The sequence below is a fragment of the Aureobasidium pullulans genome, assembly GCF_000721785.1.
Source record: "Aureobasidium pullulans EXF-150 unplaced genomic scaffold scaffold_31, whole genome shotgun sequence".
NCBI classification, from domain to species: Eukaryota; Fungi; Ascomycota; class Dothideomycetes; order Dothideales; family Saccotheciaceae; genus Aureobasidium; species Aureobasidium pullulans.
The window spans coordinates 78,763-103,116 of record NW_021941051.1 but is presented as its reverse complement, the minus strand read 5'-3'; the positions used below and the strand labels follow the sequence as shown (position 1 = coordinate 103,116).

Genomic DNA, 24,354 nt, shown 5'->3' with positions numbered 1-24,354 from the left:
CACAGAAACCAAGAGATGGCAAGTCCGAAACAGCGAAGCGAAATGAGTTTCCAGAAGAGGCTTCGCTGATTGGAAGGTGCGGCACAAGCTTGGCTTTCGTGCAATGCAGGCAGGGCAGGACACCCACATCTCTTCCTTCCACTGCTCCATGACCAAACAACCATTTTTCAAAGCACTAGCTACATGCGTGTCAAATTGCGTCTCAGGTGCAAGGTACCCTCGGCTTTGGTCACACTAGCAAGCTACTTTCGGCAGTCGCCCTATTTGGGATGCGCGATGAACGTATGGTCCAGCCTAAGGGCTAACTCTGCGACCACCGTCTCACAATCAGACCTTCCTAGTCACGCTTCCCGTATGTAGTCTGTACGCATGCACTGAGATTCATGGCTTTCGCATGCCCAACGTTCGTATACGCACCGTGCTCTCTGCGTGCCTGGCGATGGTCTTCACGGCGCTATCGTGATCTTCGATCATCCATTCCGGGAAGTCAGCCACTATTTATCTCCACCACCATCTCTCTGAGATCTACCACTATACATACTTATAGTCCTCCCCTATCCTTTTCTTTTCCCTCGACTGACAGGAGCGACCCTTCTGCTGCAGTTTCCCTTGTTTGCCATTTCCGTTCCCTTGCATTCTTTCGTTCAACCCAACCTTCCCAGCCGTCCCACTTAATATTTCTAATCCAAGCTCGACTGGCCTCAAAAAGTCAAACAACTCCGGTCACAGAATCTCTTTGACATCGTTTCACGGCAACCCCTTGGCAAACAGACGCCTTTTGATACGACTCGAGCTGGTGTATGCCTACTTTTGTCTCGACTTCCCTCTCTCTTCTCTACACCACATTCGTTTGACAGCAGTTCGGTATGCGGTTCCAAGGAGTCATTGGCGCTGCCCTTTTGGGTTCATCAGCCCTGCAGCATGTCGCTGCATCCATGCAGCCTGATGTAGAAGGGGATATCGTCAACATTGATGGTGACATCGTGAACGCTGAGCGTCTCGAGACCCGTCAATCGGCACCAGCAAAGATTCCCGTTACTGGAGTCACTGGAAATGGTATTCAGCCTAGACTGGAGCTTCGCACTATGCAGCAACAGTATCCCGACATGTTCAATGTCTTCCTTCTCGGTCTGCGCAGTTTCATGCAGGTGGACCAGTCAGATCCTCTTTCCTACTATCAGATCGCTGGTAAGTCTTTCATGAACATATCCCGCATTCAAAGCCCAAACTCATACATTTCTAGGTATTCACGGAAGACCCTACGTCCCTTGGGATGGTATTGGTACTGCTCCTGGATTTGGTGGTGGTTACTGCACCCACACTTCCAACATGTTCCTGCCGTGGCACAGACCTTACCTGGCTCTCATTGAGGTTCGTCATCACATTGCAGCCACACGAAACTTCTGCTGATCATGTTGTGTACACAGCAAGAGCTTTACAAGCATGTTCAAAAAGCCGCGCAGTCCTTCCCCGCCGGTGCAACCCGGGATAAGTACGTTTCCGCAGCACGTAACTGGCGCTACCCCTACTGGGATTGGGCTGCAGCACCCTGCTCTGGCTGCAAGGCGTTCCCTGCTTTGGTCAGCGACCAATGGGCTACTGTTACCACTCCCACTGGTGTGCAGACCATCCCTAACCCTCTTTTCCGTTATGATTTCCACCCTGTCTCTGTTTCTGACATGGTCTACAATCCTGTAAGAGTTGTCTTTCGCCGTTGGAAAGCAATATTCTAACCTTCGACTAGTTTGCATCTTGGGACGTGACAAAGAGATACCCCTCATCATGGGATGCCTCTGCAGGCAGTCAGAACAACCTGCTCAACCCCATCTTCGCCAATAGCCAGGTCAACTTCCGCGACCGTCTTTACAACCTTTTCACCAACTACAACAACTTCCATCAGTTTGGTGACTCGGCATGGATCACTGCTAGCTCTACCAACGCCGACAGTCTCGAGTCGCTCCACGATGGTATTCATTCAAGTATCGGTAACAACGGTCACATGACTTACCTCGACTATGCTGCATTTGACCCGGTATTCTGGTTGCATCACGTGTAAGTACGAGTTGTGGTGCTGTCCGATTTTAGCTAATGTTCTCTAGTATGGTCGACCGAAGCTTCGCATTATGGCAGGCTATCCACACTGATAGCTATGTTGAGCCTCTGGCAGCAGTCGGAAGCACTTTCACCTACCCTGCTGGAACCATCAACGACGTGAACTCGGGTCTTACACCTTTTTTCAAGGACGCGGCTGGCACCAACTGGACTTCGGCTGACGTGCGCGACACAACCACTCTTGGATACACCTACCCTGAGCTTCAGAACGGCGCAACTGCCTCAAGTGTTCGTGCAGCTATCAACAAGCTCTATGGAAAGAATGCCGTTGCTGCTAGTGCATCCGTGAATGTCAATGTCGGAACCTCTACCAGCAGCGCCAACCCGGCAAGCTCAACCACTTCTAAAGCGGCAAGCTCGACTCCTTCCAAAGCAGCAAGTTCGACTCCCGCCAATCAGCCTGCCAGAGCTGCCTCAAAGCCGAGCCTAAGCAGCATCTGGAGAAGTCGCCCTGTGCACATCTGGAGCCCTTGGTGGAAGCGTGACAACATGACCGGCGCCCCATTCTACAGCATGAACGGAACCAACGGCACTAACGGCACTGACGATTACCACCATGAGTACATCTGTAACATTGTGTCGCAGAAGTTTGCCATGAACGGATCCTATGCCGTTTACGTGTTCCTCGGCAATGTTTCATCCAACTCTACTGAGGAGCTGCAGCTTGCACCCAATCTAGTCGGTACCTACTCGGTCTTCTCCAACATGCCTTCCGAGGACAACCACATGATGAACATGGACCTCAAGATCACCGGAACCGTTCCTTTGACCACCTCTCTTCTTGAAAAGTACGAGAGTGGAGAGTTGAGAAGCATGCTCCCCACCGATGTCGAGCCTTATCTCCGCAAGAACCTCCAATGGAGAGTGTCCAAGTACGACGGGGGAGAAGTCGCCGTCGCACAGGTGCCCGACCTTTCGCTCAACGTTGTGCAGGCTCAAGTCACTCCTGCAGCTGACGAGACCGAGTTCCCTCAGTGGGGTGCTTTCACTGCTCTCACTAGCGTCACCGCCGGTAAGGCTGGTGGCTACAGTGCTCAGTACTGGACTTGCCCCGAGGATGGCTCTCCTTTCGATAACAGCTACTCAGGCGAATCGACCAGCCCTGCACCCAGCGCCGCTGCTCCTTACGGCAATGGCACCGCTGCCTCGCCAGTTGCTCCCCAGGGCACCGCAGCTGGTACTGGCTCAGCAAACCCCTACATACCCACAACCTACACTGGTGCGGCCAACATATTGAGCATGTCTGGCTATGCTGTCGCACTGGCAGCAGTAGCCCTTCTCATCTAAACAAGATGAACCCCTTCAATCGTTTATAAGTTTCCTTTTTTCTTGTATGTGTCACGTCCACAGGTGGGCGGAATCTTGTGAAGCAAAATAGCCGCAACAGCGAGCAGAGCTCGAGCGGTGGATAGAGTTACAGAACTCGCACGAAAGCTTTCGGTGTAATAGCTCGAAACAGCAATAATAATTTCATATCTGTCTCCAACAACTTGTCCCATATTCGTGAACTGAGACAGCGAAGCATTACTTGATCAAATGTAGAAAGGTGAATATTCTTCTTAACTCTCGATTATTCTTCTGTTTATTATTTTTCCTTTCCGAAAGTCTAAAAGTCCAAGCTTATCGATAAGGACGGGAATTTTGCAGGGCTCCGATGTCCGAGTTTGGAGGATCGAGATTTCTGACCTTTGCATTTTCTCAAACCAAACAAGGAATACACAATGGCGCGAACAAAAAGCAAGAAGGACAATCGCCAGAATGGAGTGAAAGCAAAGCCTGCAGCACCGGCCAAGAAGTCGGCGCCGCCGCAGGACGATTCGGCCAGCGAAATGTCAGACCTCGAACAGTACGACGCCCCAGCTGGACAGGACGATATGGATATGAGCGAGGACGACAAGGATGCTGCCGAGGAAGAGTTGGAGAGAGCTGTGTTTGGTGATAGCATGGGATTCAGAGCTGGATTGGCTAGTTTCGGGGCTGGTCTGGATGATGAGGACTCGGCCGATGAAGGCGCTGCTGCTTCTGGCGACGAGCAAGCATACGACAACCTCGCGGATGCCGACTTGTTCTTCACCGACGTTGGCGCATCTACTGAGCTGCAACCTGTCCCGGCTACTGAAGAGGAGGAAGAGGAAGAAGGAGCAGCATGGCAGGACAGCGACGATGAGAGGATGGTTGTGTCATTAGCCTCAGTCCCGCGACTGCGCAAGTTGAGGAGAACAGAGGCCGAGGATGTCATTTCAGGCAAGGACTACGTCCGCCGTCTGCGCAAACAGTATGCCGATCATACATCAAGTCTACCATTAAATTTGCTGACATTGTTCTAGTTATGAAATGCTCAACCCTGTACCAGACTGGGCTGTCGAAGCCGCCCAAAAAGGACCTAGAAAGAAGCGCAGACTCAGCTATGACGATCTCGATGCCGAGTCGGAGGACGACATGGACATGGACGACGACGAGGAGGGCGATAACGACGACATCTCCGCCGAGCCGCTCAGCAAGCTGCTACAAGGAGGAGGACTTGTACGACGAACAGAAACCAAGAAGCGCAAGTTGCGACCCGAAGTGCTCGACATTCAGCGCACAAAGGACATTGGCAGCACGCAACCCTCGGCCATCACCTCTCTGCAATACCATCCCGAGCTCCCTCTCCTCCTCTCTTCCGGCCCTTCGTCGACCCTCTACTTGCATCACATTGTCGCTTCTCCTCCGGCACCCGAAGCCAACCCTCTTCTCACCTCTCTGCACATCCGCAAGACTCCTCTCACAACAACCGCCTTCCACCCCAACGATCCTCGCATCTTCCTCTCCGCCCGCCGCCGCTACTTCCACGTCTGGAACCTCGAGACTGGCAAAGTGGAAAAGATTGCTCGTGTCTATGGACACCAACACGAACAGCGCAGTATGGAGCGTTTCAAGCTGTCTCCTGACGGTCGCAGCATGGCTCTCATCGGTAGTGCTCGCAAGGGCGGTGGTGTGATCAACATCCTCGACGCATACACACTTCAGTGGGCCAGCCAAGTGCGCATTGAAAGCAATAATGGTATCGCCGATTTCGCCTGGTGGCGCGACAGCCGCGGTATGAGTATCGCAGGCAAGAACGGAGAAGTCACCGAATGGAACATCGACGAGCAGCGTGCTGTAGCTCGCTGGCAAGACGAGGGTGCTGTTGGCACAACCACTATTACCCTTGGAGGTGACAACGGCAATGCTGGCTCGCCTATTGGTAAAGATCGCTGGGTGGCTGTTGGCAGTTCCAGCGGTGTCGTCAATATCTACGATCGTCGCGCCTGGCTTGTTGCCTCCTCTGGCAACCCCTCTGCCTCGCCTATCCCCAACGCGCCGAAACCTACCCGTGCGTTGGACAATCTTACCACACCTATCTCACACCTCACTTTCTCGCCGGATGGTCAAATGCTCGTCATGGCTTCAAGGTGGAAGAAGGATGCTCTCAGAATTGTACATCTGCCCACATGCACAGTCTTCAAGAACTGGCCTACGAGTAACACTCCTTTGGGGCGTATTACTGGAGTTGCTTTCGCACCGGGTAGTGATGGACTTGCTGTCGCGAACGAGCAAGGTAAGATTAGATGCTGGGAGGTTAGAGCTTAAAGAGTTGGCCATGCATATATGGTGTACAGGTGTTGTAATCAAATCATCTCGAGAGACAGGATGCTCTCTTTTATCGTCAGCACCGCATTCAATGTCAGCACCGTATCTTGTTCGTGATCGTGTCGCCAAGTTCTCCTGTTAGGTGTTTTGGTGTGAGGATCTTCTGCAGTATTTCGAACAATCACGTCTCCGTCCAGCTCTTACTCTTCCACGCCAATATTGACACAAAGCACCTTCCAACATCGCACGAAACCCTCAGTAACTGATCATGCTAGACTTGTACCTATCATGCTCTCAAAAATCGAGTTGAACACAATTTGGAATCCATGTCAGGGTTGTACCCGCGGCGTTTGAGTGATGAACACAAAAATGACCACCTATGACGTCTGCGTTTACATTATTAAGCTCACGTTCGATATATCTCTTCGTCTTCGGACTACCTTTCCGTCTGACATCTCTGACATTCACGAATCCAAACATGACTTCAAAAACCAGCATTGACCTGTACACCGCTGGTATGGATAAGAACCCAGACTACCGAGGTAAACATCAAGACTGACTTATCAGGCACTCCCAATGGCCACAAGGTACACATTGCCTTCGAGGAACTGGGTTTGAACTACAATGTTCACAAGATCGATATCTCCAAGAACACTCAAAAGGAAGAATGGTTCTTGAAGATTTGCCGTAAGCTTGCCGCTTCACGTATCTGGCAAAGTGAATTGAAAGCTGATGATATATACAGCTAATGGACGTATTCCTGCCATGGTTGACAAGACTTCTGGCAAGGACAAAAGATTGTTCGAAGGTGGTGCTATGTTGCTGTACCTGACCGACAAATACGACAAGGAGAACAAGATCAGCTTCGATCACGATAGTGATGAGTATTGGGAGACTGTCGAGTGGATCGTCTGGATGCAATCTGGTCTTGGACCCATGCAGGTAAGTGTTGCTCTTCATCTCCGTTGAGAATATCAGCCTAATCAGATATCAGGGACAAGCAAACCACTTCTACAGATATGCACCAGAGAAGATTCAATACGGCATTGACCGCTACCAGACCGAGACCAAGCGTCTATACCAAGTCCTGAACGACCGCCTGGAACAGCAAGAAAAGGCTGGTCAAGGTCTCTGGTTGGTGGGTAACAAGTTCACCATTGCAGACATTGCCTCCTTCTCCTGGGTAAATTGGGGTGCCTGGGCTGGCATCGAGACCAAGCCTTTTCCTGCCATTGAGAAGTGGATGGAGGTCATCAACGCCCGTCCCACTGTTCAGAAGGCTGTCAACATCCCCGACGAGTTTAAGTTGAAGGGAATCATGGCTTCCAAGGAGAAGTCTGAGCAATATGCTAAGGAAGCTAGTGCTTGGGTCATGAAGGGCCAGGAGGCGGACCAGAAGAAGCATGCTTAAAGAAATGGATGATGGCCACAAGACAGTATGTGGTAGCCCTAACGAGACACATATTAGCTCATACATAATGAAGACAACAACAAAACAGCAGAATGCTTGACCAGCTTCCAAGCCAGATCCGACATTTCTCAGACTCCTTGATAATGATGCACTTTCCCATCTGCCACGCCCTGACGACTTCGCATGCCTCTTCTGATTGCGTTCGTATTGAGATCGCATTCCATACCATATGGTTATTCGTCTTCGAGGCCGATCAGACATAAACCAAGACTCGACTGTTTTGATGCTCGATCGGCTAAAGTAGAAGAAGGCGAGATCGACACAGCATGCACACCCCGCAGAACGTGCATCCCTTCCCAATCTGAAACCACTCTTCTTCAACAAACATCCCCGCATGGAGCAAGTGCAGAAAACACATCCATGTGCTTTTTATCATGTAGGCACAAGGTCATATGATGCCCTGTTGGCCTGTGATTTGCTTCTTGGCCTGCAGCTGGAGCCGATATTCTCTCCATTCCTACCGAGATCAAGTCCGAGCGAGTGGATTTGCTTTGAATTGGAGATGCCGTCATGTGTTGAAGCAAGGAGTATGCATACAGCACCAGATCGCCCCGCAGTGAAGTTGGAGAATAGTTGTAGAAATGCGGGCAGGGCAAGTGCATGCGGGACTCGGTAACTCGGAAGGTGCAGTGCAGCTTCACTTTGATGATGATGACGGGGGAGGTCACTTCTATAAATGTTTGTTGATGCCCAGAGAATCTTTGATGGTCAGTTGAGGTCGAATTGAATTGTTCAGCACACCATTTTGAGACGACCTTCCACACCAACATCATGGCTTTGAGACGTACTGTGCAGTGGCTTGTGGCTGCTGCCAGTGTTACACAGATCTCTGCCAGTCCACATGGCCTTGTGCCTCGACAGGATTCGCTACCTATAGGAAGGTGTCCTGGCTACAAGGCTACCAACGTCCAACAAACCAGTCAGGGACTGACTGTAAGTAATATCGCGTCCTATCCTCGAGTCACACATTTGACTGATCTCACTCCCAGGCCCAACTCAGCCTGAATGGCCCAGCTTGCAACACCTACGGTCAAGACCTCGACAACTTGAAGCTTGAGATCACCCACGAGACTGGAGACAGACTTCATATCAAGATCTATGATGCTGAGGAGAACGTCTACCAAGTTCCCGAATCTGTTCTCCCACGCCCAGTTGCACAAGGAAATGTCACTTCTGCATCCACTCAGCTCCTCTTCAATGTTGTCGAGAATCCTTTCTCTTTTGCCGTGTCTCGTCGTAGTGGCGGTCAAGCTCTCTTCAACACCAGCGGATCAGATCTGGTTTTCCAGTCGCAGTACTTGAGACTTCGTACTCAACTTCCCGAGAACCCTCATCTCTACGGCTTGGGCGAGCACGCTGATCCTTTCCAGGTGAGACTAATCTGATCACGTATATTCAAGCCATGACTGACGAATGTGCAGCTAAACACTACCAACTACACTCGTACTCTCTGGTCTCGCGATGCTTACTCTATTCCCTCGGACAGCAACCTGTACGGAAACCACCCGGTCTACTTCGATCACCGTGGTGCCGATGGAACTCACGGCGTCTTTCTCCTGAACTCGAACGGTATGGACATCAAAATCAACAGCACTGCTGAAACTGGCCAGTACTTGGAATACAACACCATCGGCGGTATCATTGATCTCTACTTCGTAGCTGGACCTTCGCCTGTCGAGGTTGCCAAGCAGTATGCTGAGGTTGTCGGTCTGCCCGCAGAAATGCCATACTGGGGTGAGTTTGGACCTATTTCATGGATTTCTCATATTTCACCAATCAATCTCTAGAGATATGATACTGACAACGCGTTCAATCTAGGCTTCGGCTTCCATCAATGCAGATACGGTTACCGTGATGTTTACGAGGTCGCTGCTGTGGTCGCAAACTACAGTGCCTCCGGCATCCCCCTGGAAGTCATGTGTATGTCTCCGACATGATTGAAGTCATGAATTGATGTACTGATGAGCCCCTAGGGACGGACATAGACTACATGAGCTCTCGGTAAGAGCGAAATCCAGCGAGAGAGCTGTTCAGAACTAATTGTTTTGTCAGACATGTTTTCACTCTTGACCCGGAACGCTTCCCTCTGGCCAAGGTACGAGAGCTGGTCTCCACCCTGCATGCTAGACAACAGTCCTACATCGTCATGGTGGATCCTGCTGTGGCATACTACAACTATTCTGCTTTCAACAATGGTGTCGAGGCAGGTGCCTTCCTCAAGAGATCAAATGGCTCGATTTACCAAGGCGTTGTCTGGCCTGGTAAGCGGAACACTCGCATCCCTGCATTGAGACAGTACCTAACACACAACAGGTGTCACTGCATTCCCTGATTGGTTCGCAAGTGGAACTCAAGAATACTGGGACAACGAGTTCACCACCTTCTTCGATGCCGACACTGGTGTTGATATTGATGCGCTCTGGATTGGTATGTTCTATCGAGAGCCGAATCGCATTCACATCCTAACAGCCTTACAGACATGAACGAGGCGAGTAATTTCTGCCCCTGGCCCTGTAGCGACCCGGCCGGATATGCTGCCTTAAACGGCTTCCCACCTACTCCTCCGGAAGTGAGAGCAAATGCAGGCTACGCGATCCCTGGCTTCCCTGCCGACTTCCAGCCCGGCTCTTCCGGTCGCAAATTCAAGCGTCAATCGAACAGCACCGGCACTCATCTTGGCCTCCCAGGAAGAAACTTGATCAATCCTCCTTACAGCATAGCCAACGACGCAGGAAGCTTGTCCAACAAGACTCTCGACACTGATCTGTACCACGAGAACGGGCTGGCAATGTATGACACTCACAATCTCTATGGTCTCATGATGTCGACTGCCAGTAGACACGCTATGCTGGCTCGCAGACCCACAAGAAGACCCATGATTATCACCCGCAGTACCTTTGCTGGCGCTGGTGCTACGCTTGGTCACTGGCTTGGTGACAATATCAGCAGCTGGGACAAATACCGCGTCTCGATTGCTCAGATGCTCGAATTTGCAGCACTCTTCCAGGTACGTGTCTTTCCATCGATCTCGCACAAATACACTGACAGCCTTTGAACAGATGCCGATGGTAGGAAGCGATGTCTGTGGTTTCGGAGGAAACTCTTGGCCTGAGCTGTGTGCCAGATGGGCTACTCTTGGTGCATTCTACCCATTCTACCGCAACCACGCAGAGTTGGGTACCGCGAACCAAGAGTTCTACCGTTGGGAGTTGACCACTGCTGCCGCCAAGAAGGCCATCGATACACGCTACAGACTGCTCGACTACCTCTACACAGCCTTCCACGAGCAGACCCAGACCGGCAAGCCATTGTTGCAACCTCTGTTCTTCGCTTATCCCGAAGACGCCAACACCTTCCCCATCGAGCATCAGTTCTTTTACGGTGAGAGCATTCTTGTCAGCCCTGTGGTTGACGACAACAGTACAAGCGTTACCTTCTACCTACCCAATGACATCTTCTACGACTACTTCACCTACGAACCCGTCCGTGGATCAGGTAACTGGGTTACCCGCGACAATGTCGACTTCACCGATATCACCGCCCACATCCGTGGCGGCAGTATCTTGCCTCTCCGTCAGAACTCAGCCAACACAACCACTGAACTCCGCAAGCAAGACTTCGTCCTCATCATCGCACCTGACCTAGAAGGCAAGGCTGAGGGAACTTTGTACTTGGACGAAGGCGATGCCATCGAACAGCCTCAAACCAGCTCCATCACTTTCAGCTACGCCAACGGCACTTTCAGCATGGGTGGCACTTTCGGCTACCCTACTGATGCCAATATCGTGAGTCTCACTGTCTTGGGCCAGAGTGGTAACGCCACGACGGTAGCCAGGAAGAGAGATTCTAGCGTCGTGTTTGACGTCAAGAAGAAGTTGATGACCAAGACACTTGGTGTGCCGTTGACTGAGTCTTTCGTCACCACCCTCGTCTGATACACACGATACGAACAAAATACGAGATGAAACAGAGATTCAGAGGAAGAGAAACTTGCTAGGTAGATTGAGACAAATGAAGTTACGAACATGGGTAGACGGTTCACAAGATCCCATAGCTTACGACAATAGCATAACGAAATGAGAAAAGGATGAATGACTCCTACCACACAGTATCCTATTAGAAGAAGTCTCAATGTGAAAAGTGCAGAAATCCAGGGGCGAGTGAGATGAGAATAGAAGAGCCAATTCTTTGATCTGACGTTTTCCATTGCCCTCGGAATGGTAAGTAGTGAATGGTAAGTAGTGCTGCAAAGGGGAGTTCGAAGACCATACACAATCTATACTACCACTCGAATGTACGATCAAAAGTGATTCGTGAAGAGGTCGAGATTGCAAAGGAAGGTGCGTTCAGGGACAACATCGTAGCTCTGATTGTTACAAAAATCACCATCGAAGGAAAGGTGAATATGTCAAGAAAGAAACGAACGATACATCTCGTCGAGAGGTGGTTAGATTGAAAGTCATGCTGGAGATAGACTCGTACAAATCACTTGTCCTTCCAGACGATTCGGATGCTGTGAATTGAGAAATTTTGACAATTAATTATGTTTGCAGAAGTTCCGCGATTGCATAGCGTGCACGCGTTGGATGGTGATTAGAAGTAGATATTGTCGCTCTTGGTTTGCTGTGCTATGGCCTCCGAGGAGATGGGGAAATTGTCGGTGTGCACGAAGTGATACGTAGAATCGCATACGCCTTCGGAGATCACTTATGATCGGCTGACGTTTACGATGTTTGAGGGGCTCGAGAGGTATGATTTGGGATCTGTTATTCTTCGGTTCTCGGTAGGGGTTTGCGGACCTAAGGGGGCGTCGCACGGGGAAGTCAGGAAAGTGTCGTCGTTAGTCTGTGTTTCAGAGGCGCGAAGAAGCAATGGGAGATCCTAATTTGTAAATGTTTCTCATTACTACGTGGCCCTCGATTCATATCTTCGCAATATAGCGTGAAGAGGGCAGAAAATGGAGCATCTAACCGAGAACCTTGTCAACGACCGAAACTGAGATGAAGATTAGTGGTATGCTCCCGATTTCAATGATTCAAGGAAAACTCACCACTCATGCCAGTGTTGTCGGGCTCGACGTGGGCCTCCTTGACCTTGCCATCCTCAATGACCAGGGCGTAGCGCTTGCTGCGGTGGTTACCGAGAACGGGGGTGGCATCGAAGTCGAGGTCGAGAGCCTTGGTGAAGGAGCAATCGGGGTCAGCGAGGAAGCGGATCTGTGATATTCCAAATGATTAGTTACTGCTCATACTCGAAGCGAAATGGCTTGTTTGCCAGATGACACTTACACCGCTCTTCTTGTCAGCGTCAAGGTCGTGGGCCCATGCCTTCATGCTAAAACGGAGGTTAGGTCCGAGAATCGACAAAACGCTCTTGCAGCATTGCTAGCTTCTTACACAAAGGGGTCGTTGACCGAGACGACAAAGACATCACCGGCATCCTTGAGGTTCTTGTAGTTGATGTAACCGGGAATGTGGGACTCGGAGCACGAGGGGCCTGTAAGGAGATGGAATGTTAGTTTGCAGCTTCCTTTTTCGGTGTTTGCAGTTTCAATTGATCATTGAACATTGTGAATTCCAGAGCTGGTGGAAATTGTTGTATGCAAGCATGTTGCCGGCAGCAAAGCTTGACAACTGTCCGGAAGCTGTATCAACGCCGTGGAAACCCAAGAGATTGACCAAGCACTAGACTTGCTGCCGGCATCCAAGGTACATGTGGCTTGTTGCGCAGAGATGCGCCAATGCAGAAAGAGAGACGATGCGCTAGAAGGAAAGAGCAATCTTACTGAAAGCAGCAGGGACACCAATGATGAGACCCTTGCCCTTGAGGAGCTTGGGGATGGAGACCTTGTTGCCGGGGGAGTCCTCCATCAACTCAATGTCCGGAATAGAATCGCCGACCTTAACCATGATGGGAGCTGAAGCGTGGAATGAACGGTTGACGAAGGGGGTGCGTGCGTTGCGAAGAGTCGAGGAAAGAGCAGAGCGAGTGCGAGCGGTGAACATGATTTCGACTGGGGAAAGGTGTTTCTTTAATTGTCGGATAACGAAGAGCAGGTGAGGGGTAGGTGGGTGATTTGGAAGAGGCCAGAATAATGGAGGCTCTGAGCTTAACGACGGGGACAGCTGCGGATAGCAACCAAGCTTTTCTTCAAGCCATTTGATTGGTAGTTCACTAATCTACGACTGTCTACGCAATCGCTCCAACAAAAGCTGCCACGGTCTCCGTACAGACTCTGGAGACTGGGGGAAACGTACAAGGTTGACAGGCAGTTTGTATGGAGAAGTGTTATGCGCCGCTGCCCCTAGTTCCCTCCTCCTTCCTCCACCAGTGACCGGCATCCCTATCGGTGCTATACCAAAACGTTTTCTGTGAGTTTCAATTTCCAAACAGTTTTGGAATTGTGCTCCGGGTAGCCCTCGATGCGTTCAGCCTTTTGATCCGGATGGCTTGCAAGATGCAGCTTTAGCGGAGCCGTTGACGCCATTTCAACTATTAGATCCAAGCTTAACCGTGAGAGTCATCAGCTCTCCTTTGTCCTGCAGCAGTGGGACACATGTCACGGATGTTTTTGTTCAGGAGATCGGTGCTCGTGCGAGGATGCCGGCCGGCAGACGAGCGGTATAGGTGATGGTTATGCGAAGGACGAAGAGGACGAGGACTGCGATGGCCTACCACATTCCACAATCGGTGACAGCGGAAGCTTTCTGCCAATAATCGCGATGCCGATCTTGACTCTCTGCTATCGACGGCTTTCACACGTATTCATCCAGTAGCCAAGCCCAATTTGTTTCCTTTTTTCTCTTCCGACTCGAGGGACGAACAAGGAGGGCAGATCCACTTTACGCTAGCCCCGGCGTCCTTTTGCACTGCACAGAGCCTCGGGTTGGTTTCTGGCCCTTCTACCCTGCTTTCCGAGCTTTCTCTCTTCAATTTCTCGGATACCGTAGTTTGCGCTTCTGTCGTCTTCAGCCTTCTGGAGACTATTCGCATCGCCAGCGCCCAGGACATCTCGAGGCTTCAATCCACACCGCCGCTTACGAGCACTCTGACGGCGATACGACGACTCGGCAGCAGCCTGTTACATCACGCACCCGGCATTCGCTCCATCACTCACATTGCAACCCCGCTTCCATCTCGACAAAGTCGCCAGTGTTCATAAAGATATCGACATCGACGCTGTGCAAATTCTCTGCACGTCGCATGAATTAGATCAGATACGTCATTGCTTGCAGGATACCATCAGTCGCAACCATGGACAACCAGGGAGGTAGCGGCAACACGTCGAGCGACTTTGTAAGTTGAGCGTGGCCCTGTCTACAGACAAAGGCGCAATCTTTCGGGTACATTGGCTAATGTGGATTCCGTGTTTGCAGGTTCGCAAGTTGTACAAGTAGGTCATTGCTTTGCGCGCTCGCGTCGAGTCTAGAAGGCGTCGTCTAATTGGCTATCGATAGGATGTTGGAGAGCCCGCAGGACGAGAGTATAGTACGATGGGGCAATGAAGGCGACAGTTTCGTCGTTCTCGAGGTGCGTATACCGCGCATGCTGCTACGCGTAGGCTTCGCTGACGACTCGGCCGACAGAATGAAAAATTCACGAAGCATATCCTGCCCAAGCACTTCAAACACAGCAACTTCGCCAGTTTCGTGCGTCAGCTCAACAAATACGATTTCCACAAAGTCCGACATAACAATGAAGAGGGCGGCGTGTCTCCCTATGGCGCTGGTGTACGTCGCTCACAACCACAACAACGTAGTCGAGAATGGTAGGACTGACAGTTCGATAGGCGTGGGAATTCAAGCACCCCGACTTCAAAGCCAACAACAAGGATGCGCTGGACAACATCCGCCGAAAAGCACCTGCGCCGCGCAAGCCCAATGCCATGATGGACGACATGATGCCAACTCAGCAGATGGACCTATTCAACACACAGCTTGTCGCAACACAGCAGCAATTACAATCCATGCAAGAGCGCTATAATGAGCTCAGCATGCACCATTCGATGCTCCTTCAAGAACTCATTGGTGTCCAGAAGACTGTCGTCAACCATGAGCATGTTATGCAATACGTCATGAACTTCCTGCAGTCGGTTGATGGTCAAAGGCGAAGAGAAAGTCGCGTCGCCAATCCCTTCGCGCCGCCAGCTGCTTCCGCTGCCAATGGCAAGCAGCCACCTCCTGCACCCATTCCGGAAGATGAGCCTGCCTCACCGCTACAACACGCTGCGAAATTGCTGTCAGAAACTAACGCAGACCACATTCTCAACACTCGCAACCTTGAGCATATGAATGAGATGTCGCTAAGGATGAATTCGGCTCTTACTACACCTCCTCCGGATTTAGCTCTCAGAAATGGCGCCAGAATTGCCAGGGGCGGTCACAATGGTCCCCATTCAGCAGCCTCATCCACATCCATGTCTTACGGCGAACTCGATAATCTGGTCTACCCCGTCGGTCAGACGAACGGCATCGATCCCATGTTCAGCGAACACATCCACAACATTCCTTACGCACTGCCACCTAAGGCTCCTGAACCTGCACCCGCACCTCCAGTCGCCGATGGAAGAAAGAAGAGCATGCAATACGATCCTGGTTGGGCTAGACAGCCTCAGGTTTTGCTTGTTGAAGACGATCAGACTTGCAGAAGAATTGGCGGCAAGTTCTTATACGCTTTCCACTGCGCCGTTGACAGCGCTGTAAGTTTGGATTCATGTCTTCTCGTTACAAAAGTGTATACTGATATCTCCACAGCTCGATGGTCTGGAAGCAGTCAACAAGATGAACGCTGGCGCAAAATACGATCTCGTATTGATGGACATCATTATGCCTAACCTGGATGGTGTCTCGGCCTGCCATTTGATCAGACAGTTCGACAACACTCCTATCATTGCTATGACCTCGAACATTCGCAGTGACGACATTGCCATGTACTTCCAGCACGGTATGCCAGCAGTGAGGATATTTCCCGCAATGATCATACTAATTCTCTCACAGGCATGAACGATGTGCTTCCGAAGCCGTTCACAAAGGAGGGACTGCTGAGTATGCTTGAGAAGCATCTTGGTCATCTCAAGAAGTCACCACCACAGATTGAGGGAATGCCTCAAGGACCACCACCCCCGCTTGCCCAAGTTGTTGCGAAGAACTCATTGAAGGCCGAAGATTCACCCGCCACCTCCCCAGCCACCATTAGCAACTGGACTTCACCTGGAAACACTCTGGGAATGTCACCAGCGAACAGTGAAGCCGCCGGAAACGAATATGGCATGGCCGTCCAAGGCCACCCGTCAGGACCCTATCACATGCAATCTGGCATGCCGCCACCTGGCATGCCCACACAAGTCAGCTACGGTGGCTCCCCTCGTGGTATGCCAACAGGTCTCGGACCACAACCTGTCGGCCCACACAGACGTCAAATATCTGACATCTCGGGCGGACCTGGCGATATAGGACCGGACGTCAAGAGACAGCAGATGTTCGGTCCTGGACCTCCACAACATATGCCGCCGCACATGGGCCCAGGTGTGCCCATGGGACAACCACTACAGAACCCGCTTAACCCTATGCATAGAAGACCTGGTTAAGTGGGCGGCCTGGTGGTTGCCTTCGGAGACAGTGAGGAAGCATACATCACACGAGTTTTAATCTGGAGTCGTATTTATTCTTCTCAACAAACCGTCATGATGATTGCAATGCCCGGACCGCAATGATTATCCTGTGGTCTGGCTTTGTGACCCAAGACAGTTTCATGTCAATGTTCTTCATGCGACAAAGCATTTGATTGGCGTTCTTTTCTCTACTGTTATTTTAGATCTAGTTTGTTGGTATATGGTTTGTGAGCCGACAATTCAAAGGTGTATGCATGGAAACCATTGCATCATCCGTCTACCTTGATCAGCTTCGCTCGCAATTGCTGGGCTTTTTGCCATGCCAAGTTTCTCAGACCGACAAGACGCTCATCGGGTGGCAGGTACTTCTTCGCGTTGACTGTTTTGATCGCACCTGCCCATGGTGGAAGATCTGTCTTGGACTTTGCTTTCGAAACATGAAGCTTGACGCTGCATCCATTCTACTTCTGATCAGTCACGACAAGATCCATTATCATCATCCAGCCTCTTTTTATTCATCCCGTATATCGATCATCCATGATGGCAAACCCTGCACCTAGCCTTGAACCCATTGACGAGCTCTACCGGCTCCTCGGCGATGCAAACAACCAACTTCAAATTGCCAAAGATCAGGCTACGGCTCTCGAAGAGAAGGTCGAAGCTCTCGAAGAGAAGGTCGAATCTCTCGAACAACAGGTTGCCGAGCTCAAGGAACAGCGCGATGCTGGAGACGATCCTTCTGTCCAGCCAATGGAGACGTCCTCGGATACCCAGATCCCCATTTCACCACTGCCTACCACATCGCAGTCGGGTTCATCCGCACCCGCAACTGTGCCTGCACCTGTACCTGCACCTGCACCTGCACTTGCGCCCACGCCTGCATACGCTATCGAAGACATTGACTTCACCGTATGGGCCAATGATGCGATGGACGCCATACACATTAGTCCTGAAGCCCGCTCTCATATCGATGACAGGCCCTGGAAAGACCTAGAAACAAAGTTCCTCACCGAAATCTCTGAGTTCGAAGAGAGGCTGAAATCCAAAACTGCGTCCAAGTTGATAAAGGGTTCAACCCTAAACCCTTTGGAACCCACCCAATACTGCCTCAGGGGCACAATAACCAAAATCGACTGTATATGGACCCTCGAGGAACCGGGAAAGTACTGTTGTAAGAAGTGCTTCCGCAATAAATGGCTTTGCGTCAAGTACAATGAGCAGAACAGAAGAGTGGAGCTGTTGCCATTGCCGGAACGTCTTAGGCCCCAGGAATTCGGACCGCTGTGTTTCACGGGAAACACTCGCGGTCAGAAGATGACGGGCATATACGAGGGGGTTTGGGGATGAGGATTCGACAGCTTAGAATAGCAGTGCTGCTGCGTACAGTTCGGCGAGCGTTGAGGAAAGACAAGGAAACAACTATGCATGTCGAAAACACAAAGGAGGACAATCATTCATCAGAAGGAGACACTCATTCATGAAAGGACATCCTCACAACGAACATTTGCTTCCATACCAAACCATCTTACGTTGTGACAACTGGATTAGAATACTTGCAAGGCAAAGAACATCCGTCTTGCTAACATATATGGTTTCCAAACAACAATACGGATACTCGAGGCTCTTAAGGTGGAGTGCAAGATTCGAACTCGAGTCCTTACAAGGTCTGGCTTTCCCTCTCACATATGATAAGCTTAACGATCAGCAGAAATACATTGGCTGTGTATTCCGCTTGGTATGCAGTAATCGGATGCTTACAGACAAGAAGAAATACGATCACTTCAGACGACATCGTTGAGCCTTTGGCTGCCCCTACAGACAAACATGCACAAAAAGAAGATTGCCGAAATCTTCCCTCGTTCATTTTCAAACACAACAATGTTCTTCTACAATAAGCTTGTCAACCACCAACAGTCTATTAAATAGCAAAAAAGACCTCGCCAACCTCCGACTCGATCCCCCGCCCCCTTTCTTAAGCAAAACCTCGTTACCAAAAATTCTATGCGGCTGTGCTGTTTCATTTCCCCACTGTAAATAAAAAAAAAACACCCCCTCATGCACTCCCTCTCCAACACAGAGGAAAATCACAAAAAAGAATAGCTAAGCTTGGTTTCGATCCAAGGTCCTCCGGGTCGCATTTTATGAGCTCCGTGAAGCTGTATGAGCCCGGCGCGCTACATTTTTTTGTTAGTACTGTGGTTGTGTGATGGATGGGTGAATGTTACGAACCTTCCGCTGCGCCACTCAGCTTTGTGGATGGTGAAATTTGGGTGGGTGGGTTTATAAATGGAAAGACATGGGGAAGTGGACTTGGGGGGGTATCATCGATTGGGATCTGATCGTTCTTATGCTTGTGTGTATTTGTTTATGGTGTTGTTGTTACTATTTGGTCAGATCAAGGGTTGTGTTGGAAGAGTGCATTTATTTCTGTTTTGCTGAAATTCACTGCACGAAAAGAAACATTGGCATCAATGTCCGTCATAGCGAATAGTCTTCAAATACCATCCATCTAACCCTCAATACTTCGCCTTGAACGGAATCGTCTTCATCTGCTCCACCGGATTCGCTTGAATTCCAAACAACTTATAAATCCACTTTAGAATAACAAAAAAACTCTCCGGTTCACCCATATGTTTGATTCCCTTTATGAATCTCGCTTCCTTGGGGGCTCCATGTAACAAACACAACCAATAATCATCGATTGGGAAGATCTCATCTTCCGTGCCGTTGACGAGTAGCAATCTTGCACATTCTGGTTTATCCAAAGTTCCATCTTCGAGGAGGGAGAATTTCTTGGCCTCTTTTTTGAATAGGGAGAGGTCGGAGCCGTAGCCGTATTTGTAGGCGAGGGTCGTGGCGAGATCGAAAGGGTATTCGAGGTTGTTTACGTTATCCAGCCATTCTTCATCGAACATGTGGTGTACGCCGCCGCCTAGTGCCACCACACCTGCAAGACGAGTAGGATGGGTGTGGGCGAGACGGATGGCGTAGTATCCACCCGTCGAGAACGCCCACACGCATACTTTATCTTTGGCAATGGCGGGTTGGGTGTCTATCCAATCGAGTAGGGAACTCCATTGGCGGTCTGGGGATGTGGGATCGGAGGGTAAGGCGGGAGAGTCTCCAGTACCGGGGATTTCGACGACGATGCTGCCGATGCCGTTTTGACGCCAGCCTTCCATCCAGACGGCTAGTTCGGTGCGGTAGCCGTCGAGACCGGTCATGATGAGGACGACGGGTGCTGGGTTTGCTTCGCTGGCGGAGGAGGGTAGGAGGTGGTATATGGGGATTGTTTTGCCTTCTCCTTCGATGGCATGGGTGTGAGGGACTTCGATTTCGTGGACGGGGTGTTCGCGGAGTCTGCGGAAGGGTGTTAGCATGTCTCTTGGAGGAGAACATTGGTATACATACCCTAGGCCTTTGATACATGCTTTCTTGCCTTCTTGCCAGGCATATCTTTGCTTCTCTGAGCGAGGTGCAGGGAACCGGGAGATCCGGTAGACAGCAGAAGCTCGTCTGTGATCTGTCAGTGTTTCCCATACCTTAACAGCCAAAACGCATTACTCACAGATAGAATTCAGAAGCCTTCTCCTTGTTTCCCTCCTGTTCTGCCTCTCGTGCCTTGGAGACTAGCTCTTCGGCCTTGGGAAAGTAGACTTGAGCATAGTCGTCCCAGTTGTATGGTTCTTTGTAGTCACCCTGGTAACGCGTAAGCAGAAGCTCTATTCTTTATCTTGAATCCTGTACCTCGACAAGCTTCTCGACTATCGGTTCGAAATCCTGGATGGCGCTGAACATGAAGGGATAGACACCCATAGCACACTACGATAGTATCCGGTCAGTATAAATGACCTTGCATCCATGATCGTCCTCATACTCACAGGCTTCTTCCACTTGGTCTCCCACAGCTGCTTGAAGCTCTCATGATGCGGAGCGGTTTTGTACAGCTTATCCTGGATAAAGAATCCTCCATTCGGTGCAGCCATTTTGTCGTATAGTATTTAAAGAGAACAGAAAGCAAAAGTGAGACAGACAGGAATGACTTGGAAAAAGAGGGCAGCAGGGTAGCCTTTAATACAGGCGACTACAGCAATCGGCTCCTCCACATCTGACCCCACCTACCTGCCGAGCGATCGTGTAACATCGTCGCGGTGCTTACTGTTTTGTAGGAGCATTCGCGTTCTAAGCTCGGTGTCTTGAGTGTTTAGGATGTCCGAATGTGTTGCGTCAATGTTGTAGATGGAGCTTTAGAGGATGCACTGTCGAACGCCAAAGCTTCAATACAGAGCGTAAAGTATGGCGGCCCCCAGAAAATTGCCAGGTTGACGTTCTCTAGACCAGCATCGACGCTTCTATATTTGTCCTTCGGACATTGGTGGGGGTGACAGAGTTAATTCTCCGAAAGGTACCTTGCGCCTTACCCATTCCGATCCGCTAGCATGATGAGTATCGATATGGGACAGAATTGTGCACAGAGTCTCGTAGGTTGTGATTGAGTGAACATGAAGCAGGTTTAATGGGCTCGTATCTTCACTATCTGGAACTACTCGTAGGAAATGTGCCCGGCATATCTGATGCCACAGCAGTCTAGAGTTGCAAACCACATCCATGTACGTGCTGTCTCTACATAATCAGAATGTAACTATCTATGCAAGACGGTTCTGGAAGAGCGGTGCAGGAAGTGCCGAGAGACGCACATCTCGCAGGGCCATCCACTCACTGCCGTCCTTGTGATGGTCCTCGTGCTGAACCAAGCGATCCCATGCCTGATGCGTAGATTCGCCATCCTTGTCTAGCACATCGCTCGCAACCATGAGTCGTTGTAGATGGGGAGCCAGCTGCTTGATCAAGGAGACATCATGTCCCGTCTTTACACGGCCAAGCCACAGCTCTTCGAGCCTGCTCCAGCTTCTCATGAACTTCAGATTCGGGTGGCCATCCCCAGCGGCAAATGGATCTGGGCCGTCTGCACCAATCCATGATATGTCAAGTCTGGTCAGTGTCCGGCTGAAGCTCTGCAGGTAGTCGGTAAAGATCTTGTCGAACACCTGAGTCTGAGACTTTGATAGTTGGTGATATGGATTATAAATCTGTAGCTCCAACACCTTCAATCGATACCAAACCGGATCTCGAGCAGCACATGCTTCCCCATAGGCGCCGGCACCTGCCCAGCGTAGGTGCATGATGCCCATAGCATGGATGGGAGACAAGCGAACTGTTTGCAAATGCTTTGGATTTGTCCTCTCAAGAGCAATGCGAAGGATGACGAGTAGAGACTCAATATCAGTACAGCCTGGCCAAGCTGGGTCGCCATTGCAAGCGATATGCAAAGTTTCCATGTTTGATAAGAGCTTGAAGATCTGGCACCACTTTTCCAGTAGAACTTGATCAACATCGCCAGGCTTTCTCTGAACGACAAACTTCCACGCAATAGGCGGCTCGACATATGGGCAGTAAGACTCAATGATCTCAGAAAGAATCTCACTACTGGTGTTGGATTCTGAGGCGTAGGGACTGGTTTCAGCAGATGGTGGTTGGAGCAAGGGAGAGTTGCTTGCTTTGGAGGGAAACGCAATCTTAACGACGATATGTCGACAGACAATTGCGACAGCCGCGAGTGCATCAATATGTTGCTCGCGTCCAGGAGGCACAGGTGTGTGTATGTGGATGGTCTCAAACGCAACTTTGTTTAACTCGGAAAGGTCGTGAAGTGAACGCGATGTCAATCGCAAATTCAACATATCATTGACTGTAAGGTGAAGCTTCAAGAAATGTCCGAGGCTGGGTCCTTTCGAAAAGACCTGTAGGCGAAGAAGTGCTTTTTCCAGAAGTGAAGACATGATGGAAGGCTGTCTTGAAAGGCAGTGTTGGATAAAAGAGCTTGTGGGAAGTTCATCAGTTTATGTATCCATGGAGCATGGACTCTGTCCATCTCGGTGGCAGGAAAAAGCACGCCATGTGCCAGGTGTCACGACAGTGGCTAGACGGGTTATCACAGGCTTTTACGCGATGGACTTCAGCTAGAGCGTCACACGCAGATGCATGCAGCTGCTAACACAGCGATGGTATGATCAAGCGACGCGCTCATAGGCAGAATCGCTGAGATAGTCTTTCTGAGGGCCTTTGACCTTGTATCGCAGACCCCATTTTTCCATGTTGTTGTCCAATCTAAAGTCATAGAAAGCCCAGTACATGTCTTTCTCGCACAAATGATCTCCCTTGGCAATCCATCGTTGGTCAAGAAGAGAAAATTCAAGTTCGTGGAACAGGTAGTCGACCTCTTCGTTCTCGTCTGGCGCAGGCTCCTTGACGAACCAGATTGAGATCTTTTCGTCGTCGGGACTGAAGCGGTATATGTATTTTCTGTTGGCCAAGAGTTTGTAGCCTTGTTCCGTGACCAGTTCTCCGGTCTCGTGGTAGAGTAGAGATAGAGAGTCGAACGCGCTGTGAGGCTTGAAAGTGGCAGTGCCAGTAAATGTTCCGGAGGGAAAGCCAGGTAGGGCGCTGGTGAGCGAGCGATGAAGCTTCCATGTTCCGGAGAAGCTTTTGAAAATGCTTTCGAGCGGCGGCATCGGTGATTCGATATGTGGTCTATCGGGTTGTCTGTTCGTTCGTTCGTTCTTCGAGGATCCGGCGTTGAGACAGCCATCTGGTCCGTGCACCGGTATACTAATGTACATGGCTAGCACATGCCTTGAGCTTGCTGGCCAACGCATGGCGAGACAGCTCCTTCGAGGGAAGTCTTTTCATGCAGCAGTGGATTGACTCGAAATGTGCGTCGTGTGTGAAGGCAACCCTTTTTGCTATAACAAGTTTCTTCCCGGTCCCAACCGCGAATGGTCTGGCAGTAGTGGTGACTGCTAGCACAAGAGTAAATCTACGTAAATGGTGGAAGCATGATATGAGATGCTGAAAATCGGCTTTGTTGGATTAAGGGTAATTGTACAAGAAAGGGTAGTAAAAGTTCCTCCGTCAAGTTTGCATTGAACTTGCATGAATCGTAGCCACTCTGGTCATGGTCGTGTAGACATCAAGTTTACTTCTGGGCCTTGTCAAGGTCGGCCTTGTCCTTTGCGAGCTGAGCCTCGCCAGCCTTGACCTTCTGTCTGAGTTGCTCAAGCTTCTCCTGCTCGTGACGCTTGACGTAGAGGTTCTCAGAGGCCTCCTCGCGCTTGCTGAATGCGTCTCCGCTAGCAGCACCGCCAGATCTGGTGGCACCGGTGTCGCCGGCAGCCATCATGCGGGAGGCGATCGAGAAGCGTGCAACCTGGACGTTGGCGACAGCGGGACGAGCGACGCGGGCGATTCTGAGTGCGGAAGACATGATGTGGATCTGAGCCAGGTCAGCGATGATGTAGAATGATGGGATGGTTGGTAGAAATAAACTAACTGTGTGGTTGAAGAGTGGTGTTGGTGGTAGAATTGATGGAGTGGTTGGTAAAGAAGTGGTTTGTTTGTGTATGAGTTTGTGAGGGGAAAGAAGAATGGAAGAAGTAGCAGAGCTGGAAGCTCAGGTGATGCACCAATGGCAGTGCACCTTGGAAGCAGG

General features: G+C 50.5%; 10 protein-coding genes across 10 annotated transcripts; 6 read left to right on the top strand and 4 right to left on the bottom strand.

Moving 5' to 3' along the window:
* Positions 1-866: 866 nt before the first annotated feature.
* M438DRAFT_378073 (Di-copper centre-containing protein) lies at positions 867-3,399 on the top strand (the record flags this gene model as incomplete). Its single annotated transcript, XM_029908773.1, has 5 exons — positions 867-1,188; positions 1,244-1,371; positions 1,428-1,694; positions 1,745-2,052; positions 2,100-3,399. The coding sequence occupies 5 exons, from the start codon at positions 867-869 to the stop codon at positions 3,397-3,399; spliced, it is 2,325 nt and encodes a 774-aa protein (XP_029755794.1).
* A 593-nt stretch (positions 3,400-3,992) lies between these two features.
* On the top strand, positions 3,993-5,724 carry M438DRAFT_283396 (WD40 repeat-like protein; the record flags this gene model as incomplete). The annotated part of the gene is made up of 2 exons (XM_029901382.1): positions 3,993-4,387; positions 4,440-5,724. 2 exons carry the CDS (start codon positions 3,993-3,995, stop codon positions 5,722-5,724), a joined length of 1,680 nt encoding a protein of 559 aa, XP_029755793.1.
* A 436-nt stretch (positions 5,725-6,160) lies between these two features.
* M438DRAFT_400425 (glutathione S-transferase GstA) lies at positions 6,161-7,249 on the top strand. Its single transcript, XM_029909471.1, has 4 exons — positions 6,161-6,239; positions 6,292-6,411; positions 6,470-6,666; positions 6,719-7,249. The coding sequence occupies exons 1-4, from the start codon at positions 6,203-6,205 to the stop codon at positions 7,133-7,135; spliced, it is 771 nt and encodes a 256-aa protein (XP_029755792.1). The 5' UTR covers positions 6,161-6,202; the 3' UTR covers positions 7,136-7,249.
* A 670-nt stretch (positions 7,250-7,919) lies between these two features.
* M438DRAFT_400424 (alpha-glucosidase) lies at positions 7,920-11,298 on the top strand. The gene is made up of 9 exons (XM_029909470.1): positions 7,920-8,128; positions 8,185-8,565; positions 8,617-8,929; positions 9,014-9,115; positions 9,169-9,196; positions 9,248-9,456; positions 9,509-9,622; positions 9,673-10,202; positions 10,255-11,298. Exons 1-9 carry the CDS (start codon positions 7,967-7,969, stop codon positions 11,128-11,130), a joined length of 2,715 nt encoding a protein of 904 aa, XP_029755791.1. The 5' UTR covers positions 7,920-7,966; the 3' UTR covers positions 11,131-11,298.
* Positions 11,299-12,161: 863 nt separating this feature from the next.
* Positions 12,162-13,200, bottom strand: M438DRAFT_378069 (peroxiredoxin; the record flags this gene model as incomplete). Its single annotated transcript, XM_029908772.1, has 5 exons — positions 12,162-12,190; positions 12,246-12,411; positions 12,484-12,529; positions 12,592-12,691; positions 12,981-13,200. The coding sequence occupies 5 exons, from the start codon at positions 13,198-13,200 to the stop codon at positions 12,162-12,164; spliced, it is 561 nt and encodes a 186-aa protein (XP_029755790.1).
* Positions 13,201-14,653: 1,453 nt separating this feature from the next.
* Positions 14,654-16,781, top strand: M438DRAFT_378068 (response regulator; the record flags this gene model as incomplete). The annotated part of the gene is made up of 5 exons (XM_029908771.1): positions 14,654-14,725; positions 14,782-14,925; positions 14,985-15,893; positions 15,949-16,138; positions 16,192-16,781. The coding sequence occupies 5 exons, from the start codon at positions 14,654-14,656 to the stop codon at positions 16,779-16,781; spliced, it is 1,905 nt and encodes a 634-aa protein (XP_029755789.1).
* A 214-nt stretch (positions 16,782-16,995) lies between these two features.
* On the top strand, positions 16,996-18,321 carry M438DRAFT_143215 (uncharacterized protein). The gene has a single exon (XM_029898913.1). The coding sequence runs from the start codon at positions 17,343-17,345 to the stop codon at positions 18,150-18,152; it is 810 nt and encodes a 269-aa protein (XP_029755788.1). The 5' UTR covers positions 16,996-17,342; the 3' UTR covers positions 18,153-18,321.
* A 1,000-nt stretch (positions 18,322-19,321) lies between these two features.
* M438DRAFT_409345 (alpha/beta-hydrolase) lies at positions 19,322-20,791 on the bottom strand (the record flags this gene model as incomplete). The annotated part of the gene is made up of 5 exons (XM_029910010.1): positions 19,322-20,165; positions 20,217-20,321; positions 20,374-20,504; positions 20,553-20,627; positions 20,687-20,791. 5 exons carry the CDS (start codon positions 20,789-20,791, stop codon positions 19,322-19,324), a joined length of 1,260 nt encoding a protein of 419 aa, XP_029755787.1.
* A 660-nt stretch (positions 20,792-21,451) lies between these two features.
* M438DRAFT_378066 (uncharacterized protein) lies at positions 21,452-22,645 on the bottom strand (the record flags this gene model as incomplete). Its single annotated transcript, XM_029908770.1, has 1 exon — positions 21,452-22,645. The coding sequence occupies one exon, from the start codon at positions 22,643-22,645 to the stop codon at positions 21,452-21,454; it is 1,194 nt and encodes a 397-aa protein (XP_029755786.1).
* A 231-nt stretch (positions 22,646-22,876) lies between these two features.
* On the bottom strand, positions 22,877-24,129 carry M438DRAFT_339608 (uncharacterized protein; the record flags this gene model as incomplete). The annotated part of the gene is made up of 2 exons (XM_029904237.1): positions 22,877-23,474; positions 23,846-24,129. 2 exons carry the CDS (start codon positions 24,127-24,129, stop codon positions 22,877-22,879), a joined length of 882 nt encoding a protein of 293 aa, XP_029755785.1.
* Positions 24,130-24,354: the final 225 nt, after the last annotated feature.

What these genes read in the sequence shown, in the direction of transcription:
- M438DRAFT_400425 (XM_029909471.1), top strand. Translation starts at nt 6,203, where the DNA reads ATGACTTCAAAAACCAGCATTGACCTGTACACCGCTG. An exon ending in CATTGACCTGTACACCGCTG is followed by an intron (nt 6,240 to 6,291) that starts GTATGGATAAGA and finishes CTGACTTATCAG; the next exon opens with GCACTCCCAATGGCCACAAG. An exon ending in CTGGTCTTGGACCCATGCAG is followed by an intron (nt 6,667 to 6,718) that starts GTAAGTGTTGCT and finishes ATCAGATATCAG; the next exon opens with GGACAAGCAAACCACTTCTA.
- M438DRAFT_400424 (XM_029909470.1), top strand. Translation starts at nt 7,967, where the DNA reads ATGGCTTTGAGACGTACTGTGCAGTGGCTTGTGGCTGCTGCCAGTGTT. An exon ending in AGCACGCTGATCCTTTCCAG is followed by an intron (nt 8,566 to 8,616) that starts GTGAGACTAATC and finishes ACGAATGTGCAG; the next exon opens with CTAAACACTACCAACTACAC. An exon ending in ATAGACTACATGAGCTCTCG is followed by an intron (nt 9,197 to 9,247) that starts GTAAGAGCGAAA and finishes TTGTTTTGTCAG; the next exon opens with ACATGTTTTCACTCTTGACC.
- M438DRAFT_143215 (XM_029898913.1), top strand. Translation starts at nt 17,343, where the DNA reads ATGATGGCAAACCCTGCACCTAGCCTTGAACCCATTGACGAGCTCTAC.